The sequence below is a fragment of the Neolamprologus brichardi genome, chromosome 1 (assembly GCF_056152115.1).
Source record: "Neolamprologus brichardi isolate AB-2024 chromosome 1, ASM5615211v1, whole genome shotgun sequence".
NCBI classification, from domain to species: domain Eukaryota; kingdom Metazoa; phylum Chordata; class Actinopteri; order Cichliformes; family Cichlidae; genus Neolamprologus; species Neolamprologus brichardi.
Window position 1 is genome coordinate 44,768,886 of NC_142104.1, and position 18,739 is coordinate 44,787,624.

The 18,739-nt window shown below is 42.6% G+C and overlaps 1 protein-coding gene across 1 annotated transcript; it reads left to right on the forward strand.

The window, feature by feature from the left end:
• The first annotated feature begins 10,636 nt into the window (after nucleotides 1–10,636).
• On the forward strand, nucleotides 10,637–18,739 carry zgc:153993 (apoptosis regulator BAX). Its single transcript, XM_087845241.1, has 6 exons — nucleotides 10,637–11,117; nucleotides 12,516–12,564; nucleotides 15,840–16,001; nucleotides 17,106–17,238; nucleotides 17,604–17,708; nucleotides 17,800–18,739. Exons 1-6 carry the CDS (start codon nucleotides 11,054–11,056, stop codon nucleotides 17,896–17,898), a joined length of 612 nt encoding a protein of 203 aa, XP_087701367.1. The 5' UTR covers nucleotides 10,637–11,053; the 3' UTR covers nucleotides 17,899–18,739.

The window sequence follows — 18,739 nt, forward strand, 5'->3', positions numbered from 1 at the left end:
TGTAAGTCCATGTCTCTGCAGGTCAGATATAATTTAATAGCACGAGGAAACAAATAAGATATTAGGCAGGTAATTTTATTGTTGTGGATAACTGGTGTTCACTAAAGTAGTGTGGTCTGCCACAAAGACACATGGATGTGATCTACAGTGATTAAAATGTCTAAAGAAAATGATGCAGTTTTTCGACATTGTAGGCAGAGCATACTTGTGATTATTTATTTTTATCATACAAAAATGTTTGCATTTTAAAGACAAAGAGAGAGGGAGGCTGTTACATGTATGTCCATGCTGTATGTGTTCTTCCTGCTGTGGAAAACACACGGACGGACAACTCCAGGCTTCCTTTTGTTTGACACCGACATCAGACAACACTGACTCTGCAGATAACATGTGGCACGCACTAGTTGATATTAGAACTGTACCATTTCCTCTCTGACTGTAATCACACTGTGTGGAACTAAACACACAAAAGAAGAGTTTGACTTCGGACACTTCCCCTGTATTAGTGGTCGTTCCCTACAGGATTTATTTAAGTTACGAGATGCTTGTCAGAGATGTGTGATGTCAGTGTATCTGACATCTAGCTTAAATTTTTGTCTTCTTTGTGTCTTGATCTTGCATTTTTCTTTTTGCAATAACATGCAGTCACAACTTATATTAATTCTTTGCTGCCATATTCAGCATCAGTGTGAACAGGACTAAGGTCAAGAAGCCCTCCTCACACCATCATCCTCTGCAAAAATAGCACCAGACTCCTCCAAACACACTCTCTATTTCTTTCTCTCTCCCCCCTCACTCTGTCACTCTCACACACACACACATACAAACACACAGACACACTTCCTGTCATGACACGGCTGAAATGACCTGTTAGTTCAAACCCGTTCACAGCACACGCTGATGTTGGGATATTTTCTCACAGTCTTATGCAGATAGAGGCAGTCAGTAGTGCTGGGGTACAACTTGCAAACATTCAGTATGTAGGTTTGTGTGTCTGTGTGTGTAAATGGTAAAATCGTATAGTGCTTTTCTACAGCTCGTCTCATCCACACACTGTCATACAGGCCTAAGTGTGTGCCTTTCAATCTAACAAACAAAACAAGCTGTTTTTATTGGAGAGCATTAACTTTCATTCATTTCTTAATATGATATTGGAACTTGTTACTGTGATTTTATTACTGACTCAGAGTAATGCACAGTGAAAGTGAAATGAGCACATTTAAAAGCTGTTTGATCAACAATGATAAGCACAAACAGCTCTGTTAGCTCTCAGGGGGATAGCAGGCAGTGTAACAGAAACTAGCAACGATCCCGTTGAGTCACTTTGTGCTTCGTGTTACTTCGGTCAGTTTTTAGTGTTGGAGTATTGCAAGTATAGCTGAAATAACATATAAAACATTAGAAAAACATTATTCTGAAGACACTAAGTTTAAGACCAAATCTTATATCCAGACTGTGGCCTATGATCTGCTCCATTAGAGGGGCTTTTTTATTGGTAGTGCTGTACACTCAGTTCTTTAGGATTTTCAGTTGACAAAGTAAAGCATAATTAATCCTGCAGAAAATGTAGAAAACATTTTCTCTGTAATATGGTGGTTCTGAGAGGTTGCAAACAAATTACTTTGAATAGAATAGAATAGAATTCAACTTTATTGTCATTGCACATGCACAGGTACAGGGCAACGAAATGCAGTTTGCATCCATCCAGAAGTGCTTTAGTGATATAGATATATTACAATATATATTAGCAATAATATAGATATGTAAGTATGTTACAGAAATGGGTCTATTATGGTATGTTATAATGTACACGGTATGAAGTATGTTATGAATATTCTATAACTATAAGTATGTACAGGCTGTAGTGAGTACAAGCTAAGAACAGGCTATGAACAGGATATAAATATGAAAAACTATACAGAAATCTGAGATATACAGTTATACAGAAATGTGAACTACGCAAGTTATAAACTGTTGTACGATTAAAAATTATCGTATGTACAGAATGATTATTTACACAGAACTATACAGTAGTGCAGTTAAGATAAGTGAGATATGTGGATAATTTCTACAGAGGCTATAAAGTGCTGGTGGTTGTGAGTGGTGGTTCAGTCCATGTTATTATTGTGTGTTTGAGGGTACGGTTGTCCATTGTGTGTGTGTAGGTGGTTGTGGGTAGGGATGGGTACCGGTATGTATATACTGGTTCTGACATAAACGGTAGTAACCAGACTGAAAAGCAGCGCACATTTCGGTGCTTTATTCCGCTGAGATGTCACACACTTTAGATTCTAGCCAATCATTTTACGTTTCCGAGGATAGTAGGCGGGTCCAGGTACGTACGTTCTTTTAGAGCAGAGCTACAGATTAAAAATGCCCAAGGCGAAGCGGTCAAAGTCTGGCTGTACTTCACAGCAAAAGATGCAAACTCAGCAGCTGCAACAAGTGCTTTAAGCTGATACTGTGATGCTGTCAAAGGAGGTAACACCTCAAATCTGATGAAACACCTGGCGACGCATAGCGTTTTTTTAAAGCCGAGAAATGCGCCGTATTTGATAGCTTGCTGCGAGACCTCACACCGAGCACATCTACTGCGGGTGGGTTGCCTGTTATCGGACCCGGAGTTAGCAACATCCCCCAAAAACCCGAAGAGGAGAGTCCTGGCCCCTAGCCCTGCCAGTGCAGCAGAAATGATGAGGATGATGATGCAGCAGCAGCCGTTCTTCTCTGCGTGAGTAGCTTCATGTTGTTCGTGTGTAATTTACGTTGAGTAGGCTAACCACGTTATTACATTAATGCATGTAAGGTGAACTAGCAAACACCATCATAGCTACATGTGGCTGTTTTTGGACAAAGTTTGTGTTTTTTCCATTGTTTAAGCTGCTTCCAGCCAAGAGTGATACCATATATGCCCCATAGCTGCAGAAAAGGCTAACATTGTTATCTTTTTACAAAAAAACAGCTGAACATGAGAGGTTTTTGGACCAATTTTGTGTTCTCCATTCTTTAAGCACCGGTTTGAGCACCGTTTAAGCACCGGCACCGTTTCAAAAGTACCGGTTTGGTATGGGTATCGGATAAAACCTAAACGATACCCATCCCTAGTTGTGGGTGTGTGTATGTTCAGTCCATGAGTTTAATGTGAGTCAGATGTCAGGAGGCAGAGTTCAGGAGTCTGACAGCTGTGGGGAAGAAGCTGTTCTGGTACCTGGTGGTCTTAGTCCAGAGGCTCCTGTATCGCCTCCCAGAGGGCAGGAGGGTGAAGCGTCCATATGATGGGTGACTGGGGTCTTTGATGATTTTCCCAGCCCTTTTCAGACACCGCTTCCTGTAGATGTCCTCTATGGCAGGAAGTGGTGCTCCGGCGATGCGCTGGGCAGTTTTCACGACCCTCTGCAACGCCTTCCGGTCCGAGGCAGAGCAGTTCCCGTACCAGACTGTTATACAGTTGGTCAGGATGCTCTCGATGCAGCAGCGATAGAAGTTCACCAGGATGTCTGAGGACAGGTGGTTCTTCCTCAGAGTCCTCAAGAATAAGAGGCGCTGGTGAGCCTTCTTGACCAGCTTGGAGCAGTTGGTCGGTGTTAAGCAGCAGGTTGTTTCTGTCGCACCACTCAGCCAGACGATCCACCTCCTCCCTGTAGGCGGCCTCATCACTGATGAGGCCAATCACCGTGGTGTCATCTGCAAACTTAATGATGGTGTTGGAACCATCAGCAGGTCTGCAGTCGTGGGTGAAGAGGGAGTAGAGGAAAGGGCTCATCACACAGCCTTGTGGTACACCGGTGTTCATCGTGATTGTAGATGAGCAGCGGTTATCCAGCCGGACATGTTGGGGGCGGTTGGTCAGGAAGCCCAGTAACCATTTGCAGATGAGGGGACTGATGCCCAGGTCTGTCAGTTTCCTGATGAGTTGTGAGGGGTGGATTGTATTGAATGCTGAAGGAAGCGGAAGGATGAAAGATGTGTTTTGAAAATGCCACGTGACTACCGTCCTCCTCCCTCTCGGATCAGTCCGCATGTTCATGGTGCATTTTTTCTGGAATATGTTGAGCAAACCTGGAGAAGCTTCAGCTCAAGATATTATTGTCATTGCTGTGGATCTTTACCTGATACACTGACTTGGTGAGTAAATGTTTACTCTTATTCAAACTGATTTTGTGGCTTCTCTTAGTTTAGCACCAGGATTATAATCTTGCTAGCTAGTTAGTGTTAGCCTAGCGTTGCTGCTGCCGCTGGGCTCATGTTACTTAAAAATTAACACAGCCTTAAAAACCTTACATAAAACTATGTCTGTAAAGTTTTCTGTTGATTGTTTGAAATAAAAAAGTGAGATAAGAGCCCAGACAAAATTCTTCAGGAGGTGCAGCCGTTAAGGGTGGGGTGTGGGGTCGTGACTAACTAACTAACTAACTAACTAACTAATTATATATATCATGTTTAACCTGAGTAGCAAAAGACCGCAGGGGGTTAAAAACAATACGCCAGGAGTTAGCTGCAGACTCTATCGAGCCTTGACCTCCCGGTCAGCTATCGCGCTGGTGGATAACAGAGCTCTCCGAAAACCTTTTGCAAATATGTGATATTTTGAGAAATTAAGTAGATATTTGAGCATTACACAGCTACATTCTTGCCTGAAAATATCTTAAATGGTTATTTTGTGACCCAGAAAAGGTAGTCTGGGGAAAAGGAGGATCGCATTTGTCGGCCACGGTTGTCGGAGCCTGTGTACTTGTAAGCGTGGCAATGACGGAGGAACGCGGCTAAAAAACGTATTACTTTTTCTGGGTCACAAAATAAACTTTTAAGATATTTTCAGGTGAGAATGTAGCTGTGTAAAGTTCAAATATCTTCGATCTGTAATATCTTCGACATGTCAATGGCTGTGAACAAAGAGAAACTTGTAAATAACTCATGAAAGAATAAAGTTACGTTGAAACCAAGCACACCATTGTTTTTCTTGTGACATTACCAATAAGTTTGATGTGTCACATGGCCCTCTTCCTATTGAAAAAACAAAAGTTGTATCCAAGACAGCCGACTTCTAAATGTCCACCATGGTCACCACCCATCTTGAGGAGTTTGCCCCCTCACATATACTAATGTGCCACAAACAGGACTTTAATATCACCAACCATTCCCATGTTATTACGGTGTATCCATAGAAATGGCCCACCCTGTATATATATCATAATAATCTGACAATAAATATGATATTGTCCATATTATATTTACATTACCACAGTGAGATGATTTTAGTCTCATGAACAACATGAGCTAATTGTTATTTACTAGCTAATCTTAAATGACTGTTCAGTACAGAAATGAAGCCCAACAATCATGTTTTACAGTCCTGTGGTCTCAGCCTCAGATACTCAACTAATCAAAGTGATGTCATAAAAAATTAATGACCAACAAAACATTTTTTCTCCTTCATTTCTGTCAAACAAAGCTGTATGAAACGTTTCTCGCGGTTAGTATCATGGTTGCTAGGCAACCTGAGCAGCGCAACGAAGGCTAGACCGTCCCATTTCACAAGCCTCTCACTAACGCGTACGTAGTACACGTTAGTGCGTACTCCGAAGCATGCGGTCGCTGGGACACAGCCCAGCTCTTGTGGTTTGTGTGCTTTTGTAGCATTATCCTAAGTTGCACTACATTTGAACTTTTAGGGCAATAAGGTCAAATGTTAAACGGTTCAATGTTAAGGTTAAACATTTAGTGCAGCACTAGAGTAAGCATGATTTTTGGGGGGAATAATATACATAAAATTGAATTTGATGCATAGTGCTGAAGTTTACAAACAAATGTAAATGTCACTTTGTTGATATGCCATACAGGACATACATCAGCTACATCAAGAGTTATTGCCCATAGCTCAGAGCTAAATCTGGCCAATACCAATCATCATCTTAGAAAATATAGCCATGGTTAAGTTTCTGGAAAATATTAACTCTGATGTCTACAAGAGTGCACACGAATATAACGACTGCTTTCTGTGTGACTACTTTGTACATTTTCATTACTGACAGTAGGCAGATCTTTTCACAAATTCTAGATGTATGCATATGCTCACAGCTGAAAGACTACTGAAGAGAAACATTAGAGTGCCCAGATTAGAGTTTTAAGTTTGAAATGTCAAATGAAGCTAAACATTTAGTACTTTTAGTCATGTAATCAACTCTATTCATTAAACTCCAGATCTATTGTCTAAATAGAAAAAAGGAACTGTTTCTACTTCTATCTTTTCAGCTTGATGTGGTTCCAATACCTCGTTCATATATACACACCTTTACTCATTACATTTGTTCTGTCCCTCTGAGTCTTTTTCCCGTCTTTTTAGTGCAGAATGTTTTGAAAAGAGGACTTTTGTGTTTGCAGTAGGCTCACACATGAACTGTTGTCACATTTACAGGGGCCTGTTTTGTCTTGCAAGTTTTTTTTTTTTTTTACTGTGACTCTAATAGCTTATATAAATGGTAAATGGTCTGTATTTGTATAGCGCTTTTACTAGCCCCCCCTAGGGACCCCAAAGCGCTTTACACACCCAGTCATCCACCCATTCACTCTCACATTCACACACTGGTGGAGGCAGCTACAGTTGTAGCCACAGCTGCCCTGGGGCAGACTGACAGAGGCGAGGCTGCCATATCACGCCATCGGCCCTTCTAGCCAACACCAGTAGGCGGTAGGTGAAGTGTCTTGCCCAAGGACACAACGACCAGGACAGAGAGCCGGGGCTCGAACCAGCAACCTTCTGATTACAAGACAAACTCCCAACTCTTGAGCCACGATCGCCCCATACTGGTAGTTTTCCATTATAGAATGGGAAACTACCAGCTCCTCAGGACACACACTGTTTCATTCAGGCCATTCACTCGGATTTGGCTGTTAAAAACCTGACTGACTGGTTTTAGTTTTGTAATACACGGTCGTGGTGGGTGTGGTGATGAGTGAGGGCTCATCAAAACACTTCATTACACAACTGCACGTTACTCACTGACTCGCTGTTCCAGCCCTCTGAATAAATATGAGCGCTAGCAAACGTTTCAACATCGCCATCATGTGGAGCTTGCAGACAGTGTTGGGAAGGTTACTTTTAAAATGTATTCCACTACAGATTACAGATTACATGCCCCAAAATACATTCTGTAACGTATTCCGTTACGTTACTCAGAGAGTAACGTATTCTGAATACTTTGGATTACTATATTACTATATTGGATTAATATATTATCATGCTCTTTACAACTACATGAATGTAGTAGTCATGTGATTTGTTACTATTATTGTAACAAAATACTAAAAATGTTACTATTATTGTCTTTTCCAGGTTTTTAGGCTGCTGTCCTGGGCCTGAGTGTTTTGGATTAACCCGGGTTGGCGATTCTCGCGGTTTGTCCTGCCCGTGGGTCTGTCTTACATTATAAGAGTGCCTGGGACTTGTAAAGAGTTATTCATCGTGCACTTTGTAAATAAATTCACTGTTCATTATAAGAGTCCTGCATTTACTTCTCACCTGCAGCTCCACGGTCTGACAGACCTTCACAGAATAATCCAGCCGAACATGGACCCAGGTGACGTTTTTAGACTCACAAAGATGGACAAGTGCACAGTTTTGTGTTTAACTGTCTGTTAACTTGCCTGAAAGCATTGTGCCCTGTTGAATGAACAACTCTTTTGTTTTTAGTTATAAGCTAGGGTTTTATATCAAACTGCTCAGAAATAGAATTAAATACATATTAAGATATTGAATTACATGTAAATAACACAATGCTATCTGAGAAGGTATAGTCTTTAACCCTTTTTAAATATATTCTGTGGGTCAAATATATTTGATCCACACAGCATAAATTTGCCAAATGATAATTATAAATGATTTCAGCTCAAGTTTTTCTTATTTTGCGAAGCTTTAATTTACAAAGTTTTACACTGTGACATTATGCCTTGATGCATGCTCAATCATCCAGGCAGGGAGATCCCAAAAAGTTGATTCTGTTCATCTGGACGCAGCGTCTTCAGTGGGAGAAACACTTTGTTACTTCAGTCTGAAGAAGTCACTTGGATGAGTTTTGAAAACACTGCGTCCAGATGAACTGAATCAACTTTTTGATACAGTCCATGCAAAACAATAGCATTGTATTCAAATATTCATTAAACATCATCCTTGATAGTTGAGGTCATACTTTTAACACATTGCTCCTCTGGCCCACCGACTCTGTGTCTGGGCCAAGTTTCATCTCAAACTACTTTCATACTCGCAAGAAATTAAAGGACAATTCTGCTCAAATTTACAAAACTTTAAAGGAATGTGATAACACCGTGTTACAAATGTATTAAAAAGCATCTGTCAGATGTGCTGGAAAACATTATATTCAAATGATGAAACACTGCAGAAGTAGAACGTGAATAACTACATAAAACCAAAGTAAATTATGAACCCACAAAACTCGAAACGCTATTAATTCTCAATAGTACAAATACCTCTTACAGGTTACTCTGGCCTGTTAAAACTAACAGACCCTTAGGGCTGTTTTCCAAGCCACTAAAATGGTAAATGGTAAATGGCCTGTATTTATATAGCGCTTTACTAGTCCCTAAGGACCCCAAAGCGCTTTACATATCCAGTCATCCACCCATTCACACACACATTCACACACTGGTGATGGCAAGCTACATTGTAGCCACAGCCACCCTGGGGCGCACTGACAGAGGCGAGGCTGCCGGACACTGGCGCCACCAGGCCCTCTGACCACCACCAGTAGGCAACGGGTGAAGTGTCTTGCCCAAGGACACAACGACCGAGACTGTCCAAGCCGGGGCTTGGACCGGCAACCTTCCGATTACAAGGTGAACTCCCAACTCTTGAGCCACGATCGCCCCAAAATGAGCCCAGTTACTGTAGCAGTCTCATGAGGTGGTATGATTCAGTGACAGCTCCAGATATTATTCCACTTTGAACTTTAATCCATCCAAGCACATGTACACATAATGGCCAATACCAAAAACGTAACCCCCCACGTGCTGGATTAGCCAACACAGGTACGGTAGCTCATATCAGACAAATGGTGCAGAGTGATCATTTAACCAAATAATCTACAGTTACCAAGTGCACTGAGCTACAGGGAAGATGCTGGGCCTGCAAAACTACCTACATTCCAGTTTGTATCAGAGGGCAGCCCTAGAGAGCTTTTGAGGCAGGGAAGGGTTAAACTGGGCGAGTCCTCTCATACGTCGGCTTAATCTAAGCTCTGCACTGTTTGCCGGCTAAGACCAATCAGAGATTTGGACTCTCTAAACAGACAGCCAATCCATATTATGCTGGGGTACTCAACACCACTTTCCTGTCTTTCCACAGAGACTACAAGCCCATTATCATCAATGGAGCTCCAGTGGAGAGGGTGCAGTCCTTCAAGTATCTCGGTGTCCACATCTCCTCAGACCTGACATGGTCTGCCCACATTCAGGTCCAGACCAAAGAGGCTAGGCAGCGCCTGTATCACCTACGACAACTGAGGAAGTTCAGGGTCTCCAAAGATCCTCAGGATTTTCTATACAGGCGCTGTGGAGAGCATCCTCACACAGAACATCACATCCTGGTTTGGGAACAGCTGTGTGAAGGACCAAAAAGCTCTCCAGAGAGTGATCCGTACAGCAGAACGCTGCTGCAGGACTGCTCTCCCCCCGCTTCAGGACACCTACACCAGGAGATGCCGGACCAGAGCAGATACTGAAGGACCCGTCCCATCCTGGCAACAAACTGTTCCAACTTCTGCAATCTGGTAGAAGGTTCCTTATCATCTGGGCAAGGACAGAGAGACTCAAGAGGAGCTTCTATCTCCAAGCCATCCGGGCCCTAACACACACCCGCCCTCTCACATCATCTATAAGTGACTGAGACAGGACTCTCTTCCAGACACTTAAACCAGGCACAATGTACATTTCAAATTCCTTTAATTTTAAATATGTTTATATTGTCTATGTTATAATCGATTGAGCAGGTTGAATTTGACCATATAAGACCTTTAATTTCCCCAGAATTATGCAGTGGATTGAGATGAAACTGTGCATGAAAAACTGATGAAACTACTGTGGGTGTCCAAGAAAAGGAATCTGTTGAGAGATTCAGCTATCACAGATGATTTTAATAGATTTCTCACAGGACATCATCACATTCCTTTGAAGCTTTTGAATTTCAGGAGACTTGTCCTTTGATTTCTTGGGAGCATGAAAGCAGTTTGAGACGACGCTTGGCCCAGATAAGAGAAAAGATCTGTTGAAAGTTTAATGTCAACTATCAAGGGTGATTTGTAATGAATTTTTGAACATCATGTGATTATTTTGCATTAACTGTATTGAACTTGAGCACAACTGTCCTTTAATTTGGTGAAATATTGCAGCCAAAGAGATTAAAGTTGGCCCAGCGGTATAGCAGGTGGACCAGAGGTCGAGTGTGTTCAAAGTTTCACGTCAACTATCAGGAGTGATTTTTAATGACTTTGAATATGATGCAACCAGGCTGTCCCAGTGCAACGCGTGCGCTGGCGTGTGAGCGTGCATTTTTGTGCGCGCGCGCGATCAGGATCGAACGAGAACACGCGCTGACGTAAAGGCTGGTGTTGAAGCGCAAGAAAATTTATAGGGTGGAGAAGAAGCGGCGCACAAACGGCTCACTTGACCGCGGCAGTAAAAACAAACGCCATCACTAACATAATCTCCAAGCGGGCCTTGGGGCAAGTGTCCTGCTTTGACAATGATGGTTCGTACAGAGTATCTGAACTGTGGAAGAACACAAAGTAAAGCAGATAAATACTCTGTGGGCAGGTTTCTGGGCGATTTTCTCCACCTGTGGGATTTCTGTGAGGCGTGTCTACGGACTGCTGGTCCCGTCGCTACGATACTTCCGTATCACTTCCGTGTTCTTCTGTTGAAAGACGGGTTTCCACAGACTGGGTAACCGTGACTTCTCTTGGTTGTTCGAGGTCGAGTTAGCGTTGAACTTTCGAATATCTCAAATCTCGTCCATCTCCGCGCGGACACGAGGTTTGGCTCCATGGCTGACGGCCGAGCGGGGGAGAATCCGGAGCGGGAGCCGAGGGGCGCCGCGGGTGGAGACGGTAAGTGGAGACATTTCTGGTTCAGCCCGTGAAGTTAAAAGCTAAACGGAGGCAAAAGTAAAACGAGTCCGAACCGGAATAAAAAGTTAGAATGAAAGGATTGCTTCTAACTACTTTTAGTAGTTAGAGGGGCCGGTGTGTTGGAGACCACCTGGGCTGCCGTCACTAAACCCGAGTGTGGATCAGCTCAGCCCGGAGGACACCGGCTGTACCGACTCCCTGCGGGACTTACCCCGACACAGCGTGTGCTTTACAGCCTCAACAGGCCGCTGTCGACCTGCTAGTTTCACCAGGAAGCCTGGACTATGCTACACCTGATAATTATGGCCACTCATGACGTCGCCGTCGTCGTGACGTCACACGAAGACAAGTTTAACAGCCTGACTTTAATGTAGTTAACTGATAATGCGACTGTTAGAGACTGTGGGCTGGTGGAGTCAACGTCAATAATATCTTCTTTATATCTGCTTTAACCAGAATTTGCTTTGTCGCAAACAGCTGTTTCACACCACACATTACAATCTCGGCAAAAGTGAAAGCAAGCTCAAGTACCTAAGAAAGAAACCACCATGTTCTTTGATTCAACCTTTGTCAAGTAATGATGACATAAGTTGGTTGTCAGTTTTTAAAACTTCAATGTGTTTTGTACTGTTGGCATTGCTTTACTACTGATTGTAAAGGTTTTGTTTTATGCCCCTCCCCCCACCTTGAATAAAAATATGAGTAAACAGTAGAGGTGGGAATCACCACACATCCCACGATACGATATTATGACAATACTTAACGCACGATACGATATTATTGCAATTTTTTAAAATATTTTGCGATATTCAGATTCTGTACATAAAGGTAAACTTTATCAATATTCATTTTCTCTAATATCAAAGTCTCACACTCAGTCTTTCTCTCATTTCAGTTTGATTGTTGACAAACTGAACGGTTTGTATTACAGTCTAGTCCAACTTAACTGAATCAACCATCTGGTACAATTATAGCTATTCTGAACTATGCAGTTTATGAAAACTATGCAGCCCCTTCAGCAACTGAAGAATTTGAAAGTAAATTAAAACAAAATATAATTTTACATTAAATAAAAAAGTTTTAAACTTAATTAAAATAAAACATGTCTTAAATTAAAATAAGTAAACTGTCATGTTTATTGCTGCCAAAAACAAGTTAAACACATTTGGACAGTGAAGGAATGTCAGGATTCTTGCTCAGAAAAAGGATCAACATGCTCTGAAGTCAGAGCACAAAAACCTTTTTGGAACAAAGTATCGATTTCTGCTGTCCCTGTATCCATACATTATTAGCAAACAAAATATCACCATGCTACACAGTATCCATTTTCCCCCACCCCTAGTAAATAGTCTATTAATTATCTGCTTGCTCTTCCAGATGTCATTGATGATCCCATCCTCGAAGAAGGTGCGGTTGTCTTTAGAGGGTGAGTCTCAACATTGCTGGTGGGTACGGCCATGACCATAAAAAGTCTCTACATCTTAAACTGAGGATGGATACAGAAAGTTGATTCTGTTCATCTGGATGTTTTCAGTGGGAGAAGCATTTCATCACTCTTCCAGGTGAAATGTTCATTCTCAGCTGACTGCAGGTTTCCCCAACGTGATAAACAGTGCATCTGAACAATGGCTGAAACGAGCACGGCTGACTAACAGTGGGCCATGAGCTCAGTTTCAGGATAGCTATTAAGCAAACTGACATCTCCATAGATCAGTATCCATGAGTACTCTTCACAGGCAGAAGGGGAATGGCTGCAGTCACAGATGTAGATGGTGAAAGATGTAGTCTTAAGTCTCCATCCATTAACTCTATTGCAATTCACTTTAATTCAATGTCTTTATATAGTGCCAAATCACAACAGTTGCCTCGAGGTGCTTTATATTGTAAGGTAAAGACTCTACAACAACACAGAGATAACCACCTGTGAACTAGTGGTTTGGTGACAGTGGGAAGGTAAAACGGCCTTTTTAACCATGAAGAAACCTCTGGCAGATTAAGGCTCAGGGAGGGGCAGCCTTCTCCGGCAAACAGCTGGGGGTGATGGGAGTGGAAGACAGGTCAGGCACTGTGGAAGTCGCCGGAGATGGCTTATCGTTGTCAGGGTTGCAGGGGACTGGAGCCTAGAGCAGGGCCATATGACCAAAAATATTTATCACCATATACATTTGAAAATTTGTGATAACGATATAACTGACGATATAATTGACACGAGACAAAATACTTTACAACTCCACAACTTTATTAGTGCAAAAAACCCATCAATGTATTTTCACTTAAACAAGCAGCTGTTTTTTATCTGCATTAAAGTTATATAAAAATGTAACAGTGCAAATGCAAATTTCTGTCTGACAGTTTAACCAAAAGGCATTTCCAGTGTAAACTGGCCGACACATCCTCAGCATAACCATGTATAATATCCACAAAACTTAAAAAGAGGTTATACACACACAATACGGTAATATTATGTTGAAGCACAGTACGTATCACTCCGCGAGGCTCCGCCTACGATAGCCGTAATGCTCCAACAATCCATCAAGCAGTGTGGCTTCGTAGCTTAGCAAAGTCTTACTGAAACATTTGACAGATTTTCGAGCGCCGTGTACATAAAATCGTCTCGAGGTCAGTAAACACAACCAGAGTTCATACATAAGGCACACGGGATTATAAGGGGCTCTGTCGACTTTCAGAAGAATCAAACGATTGATTTTAAGTGTGCCGTATTTTCCAAACAACACGGTAATAACGACGGCCCGCTAGCATGCGCTACCAAAAATAGTGCTTTGTTGTGTATCTGACGGACGAAAGCTAAACCAGTTCCACACCAGTGAAGCTGCAGCATTTTTACAAACCAGTTCAGGTTCATCGTTTCATTCAACGATCCACTTTCACTCTTCTCATTCTGCGTCGCCGCCATGTGTGTATGTAAACAAAGGCACTGCGCATGCGTGTTTTACCCATATTCTATCGCTATATTTTATTTTCTTATCGTTGCCCAACATTACACCGGTGTTACCGTGAATGGTACGATATGGCCCAGCCCCACTGGAGCCTATCCCAGCTACCATAAGATGAGAGGCAGGGTACACACTGGACAGGTCGCCAGTCTGTCTAACACTAATGCATAGAGAGAGACAACCATTTACACTCACATTTACATCTATGGGCAATTTAGAATTACCAATTAACCCAGGGGTGGGCAACTCCAGGCCTCGAGAGCCGGTGTCCTGCAGGTTTTAGATCTCACCCTGGGTCAACACACCTGAATAAAATGATTAGTTCATTACCAGGCCTCTGGAGAACTTCAAGACAGTTTGAGGAGGTAATTTATCCATTTAAATCAGCTGTGTTGGATCAAGGACCCATCTAAAACCTGCAGGACACCGGCTTTCGAGGCCTGGAGTTCCCTACCCCTGAATTAACCCAATCCCATTAACTGCATGTCTTTGGACTGTGGGAGGAAGCCGGCGTACCTGGAGAGAACCCATGTAAAACAAATCTTGCATGAATAGAAGAAAGCAGTTCTTCGTACTTCTTAAAATATGTGCATTGAAGGACATGTGCTGGTCAAAAACCACTCCAAGATTCCTTACAGTGTTACTGGAGCCCAGAATAAGCAACTGGTTAGATACCATATTTCTAAGCTTTTCAGGGCCGAGTACAATAACCTCAGTTTGATCTGAATTAAGATGCAGAAAGTTAGCGGCCATCCAAGTCTTTATGTCTTTAAGACATTCCTGCAGTTTAACTAATTGGTGTGTGTTATCTGGCTTCATGGACAGATAGAGCTGGGTGTCATCTGCATAGCAGTGTAAATGTATGCTATGTCTTCTAATGATGCTGCCTAGGGGAAGCATGTATAATGTAAACAGAATTGGTCCTAGCACTGAACCCTGTGGAACTCCATAATTAACCTCAGTGTGTGAAGAGGACTCTCCATTTACATGCACAAATTGGAGTCTATTAGGTTGCAAGACAGCAGGGACCCAGTGGGCGAGCAGTCATTCCTGTTATACTCCTTTGAAGTCTGTGCGTCTTTGCCTGCTCCAATCAGCATGACCTTTTCAGGATGTGCACTGTACGTGTGAATAGACTGTAGAGTACTGGGCTGACAGCAGAGGTTGTTTGGTCTGAACTAAAATCACAACACTGATCATAGGTTTTACATCGAGCTTGTCGTTTATTTTGCAGACAAAACTTAAAAAAAATGATCATGGTACTTTCTCTATATAGATCTGCATGTCCAGCTGGTCACAGCAGATGGTAAATGACAAATGAATTGGCTTTTCTTTTCCACCTGAGCACTCAGTGATTCATACAAGCACTTTTTATAATGCTGACGTGCTTTCTAACAACAACTTGGGGTTGGGTGTCTTGCCCAAGGATATTTGTATCAGAGTGGAACAGCCAGGGATTGAACCACCAACCATCTGATTAGTAAATGACCTGCTCTACTTCCTGTGATGCAGCCCCCTAATAGATGGCTGCCCCTCCCTGAGCCTGGTTCTGCCGGAGGTTCTCCATGTTAAAAGGGATTTTTTTTTTTTTTTTGCTCATAGTGGATCTTCTGATTGTGGGGTTTCCTGTTTTTTCTGTGTTATTGCAGGGTCTTTAACCTACAATAAAGCGCCTTGAGGTGACCGCTGCTGTGATTTGGTGTTGTTTGAAGTTTACTGAGGAGAATCTTTGTGTTTTTGTCTACAGGTATGTGATTGCACATATAAACGCAGAGGAGCCCAGTCGACACGTGACTTCTGAGGAGTTGGGAGGAAGGTCAGATGAACAACAGGATCCACAAATCAAAGAAGTGGTAGAACATCTGCGCAAGATAGCCGACAGTTTAAATCGCAACGCCGAGCTCCAGAGGTGACTGCAGCTGTTTCAGCAGATTCTTTCAATACCAATTAATTGATAAGCTCGTTCCACATCATGCTGACACTGTTGGCAGATTTACACTTTCTTTGAATCTTTTCAAAGTTCAGTGTGCTTAAAGCAATCTTTTACATATTATGTAAATATAAGGCAAACTTTTGACTGTGACTGGTGACACTAAAATGCAGATTTCATCACCCATCTCTCCTAATATCCCGGAGCGATGTCGTAGCTCGTGTCAGTTAAAGTTCACTCTATGCTTCCAGTGTAACGATGAAAATCTGGGAAAAACAAACTGGAACGTGTAGTTTCTTGAGCTTTGACCGTGGCTCTTTCCATGATGCTCTCGTAGCACAGTGGTGCTGAGTGGAGAATTGGCTCCACCTACTGCTGCTAGCAGTGAATAAAATATTGAGTCACTTTCTTTAACCCAGGGGTGTCGGACTCCGGGCCTCGAGGGCCGGTGTCCTGCAGGTTTTAGACGTGTCCTTGATCCAACACAGCTGATTTAAACGACCTCCTCAACATGTTTTGAAGTTCTCCAGAGGCCTGGTAATGAGCTAATCATTTTATTCAGGTGTGATGACCCAGGGTGAGATCTAAAACCTGCAGGACACCGGCCCTCGAGGCCTGGAGTTCCCACCCCTGCTTTAACTCCTCAGCTGTAAAAGGCTGATTGTGGTCACCGTGCTGGGTGAACGGACAGCGCGCGTGCTCACGTTTGTGAATGTGATAACTTAAGAATTTTGCCATTAATCTAATGGGTGCAGCTACTAAAAATCTCTGTCGAGTTCAGATCTCAGTGACCTCAACCTCGGGGTCAGAGGTCATGTCTTCTGAAAATCCTGTGGACACATTAAAGAGAAAGATGTCACCTGAGGTTTTCACAATGATGCCAGCAGGCTGAGGGGGAGCGCTGGTGGTCAGCAGTGATTTTCAAAGCTTTTGTGGAAACTCAGGTTGTTTGTGTGGCACTTGAATGACAATTAAACTGCTGAGCATATCTTAACTATGAACAGTACTCGCAAGAAGAATTTGGGTCAGTAAAGTCAAATTAAATCATTCTCATATTTGACTGTGTCCGTTTCCTCCCATCAGACTGATAAACCAGGTTCAGGGGAACTGCGCTCAAGATGTCTTCATGACAGTTGCAAGAAACATCTTTGCTGACGGCATCAACTGGGGTCGAATAGTGGCTCTCTTCCATCTGGCCTGTAAACTTATACACAAGGTAAATTATTCTGACCCCTGCCTGTCAGAGTCTGTCTCTTCATGCTGGATATAGGACAGGAAGTCCCCAGCGTGTCTTTTTGTCACACCCACCAAACGTACAAACATAGTGGGTGACCGCAATTGCTGTGGCACAAACGTGTTGCAGCCACTGGGCTCAACATCTCTGCACTGTGAGTAACGTTACCGCACTGAGGCTCCAGTATGTTCATGTCAAAATCCTCACATTAATTAAAGAAGTACAGAGTTATAGTAAGTGTGCATAAAGGGCTAACAATGCCTGCAGGAGGGTCTCATGCACATGTGACAGCAGGTTCCTACGACTGATGTTAATGACTTTGTTCCATATCTGTTTCTCCTTTAAAGGCTATTTCCGCCAATCACTTAGAGAACATCCAAATGATCATCAGCTGGGTCCTCCAGGTCATCAGGGAGCAGGTCTACAGCTGGCTTGTGGCACAAGGGGGCTGGGTAAGTGATCAGACGTTCATAAAACTACGGTCTTCTGTTTGGACGCCTCGGGTACATCCACAGCTCCTAATATCGATCTGTTGATCTTCAGGAGGGCGTGATCCGTGGTTTCTCTCGATGGAGGACAGCAGCCTTGGTAGCATCAGTAGTGTTGGTGGTAGCCTTTGTTTACTACCGGAAAGTACGATAAAGACATCGGACCTCACAACCAAGACTGCAGTGCCTTCATCTGGATACAGCTTGTTAGGAAATCTGTCGCAGTCACTCCTCAGCCTCCATTAACACGAGGAGGTCAAGTCCTGTACCTAAAGGGACGGATCTTCTCTTCTCTCAGGTTTCAAAGAACAAAAGCGCTTCAGCTGCTGATGTCCAGCGAGCATCTCAGCCTTTCTTCACTAGCAGGTGATCAGTGGCTCCGTGGATCTGACACTGGAGGCTCAGCTGTCAGCCGATGCTGCTGTTGGACCCGATCTTACCTGAACCACACCTGAGGCTCGAGTCAGTTCAGACTGGGTCTGTGCAAAGTTTAGATTCACTGTGGACACAGAGAGACCTGAGGGAGTTTACAACAACATGAGTATCTTAATCAAGCCAACTGAATGTGCCAGTTTCACCGTAGCTGGTGTCTGAAATCTGAATTATGTTGTATTCTGTCTCAGTCTTGTCTCTTTAAAGTCTTTTTATAAACTTGTTTGTTTCTAGTATCAAAGGACGTCAAATCACACTGTAAGAAATTGCAAATGTTCCTTTTATGGAACATTTGCATAAAATTTTAAAGATTTTAAAAACTGGACAAGAATCCTCAAAACGATCACACGTCAGAGTTTTTCACTGAACTGTTTCAACTAATATTTTGAAATTACACAGGGAACATGTGTTGGTGAAATAAGCTTTTATCAAGAAAACAATGTTTTAAAGTGCAATGGTTTGGAATAAATGTAAAACCTATTTAATTAAAACTGTCAAAAGAAATCATAAATATTTAGTGTTTGTTTTTTATGCAAATTTAAATAAAAAATAAGGGCAACAAA

Coding starts and splice junctions, on each gene's coding strand:
- zgc:153993 (XM_087845241.1), top strand. CDS start 11,054: ATGGCTGACGGCCGAGCGGGGGAGAATCCGGAGCGGGAGCCGAGGGGC. Junction 12,565..15,839: donor GGTGCGGTTGTCTTTAGAGG/GTGAGTCTCAAC, acceptor TTTTGTCTACAG/GTATGTGATTGCACATATAA. Junction 17,239..17,603: donor CCTGTAAACTTATACACAAG/GTAAATTATTCT, acceptor TCTCCTTTAAAG/GCTATTTCCGCCAATCACTT.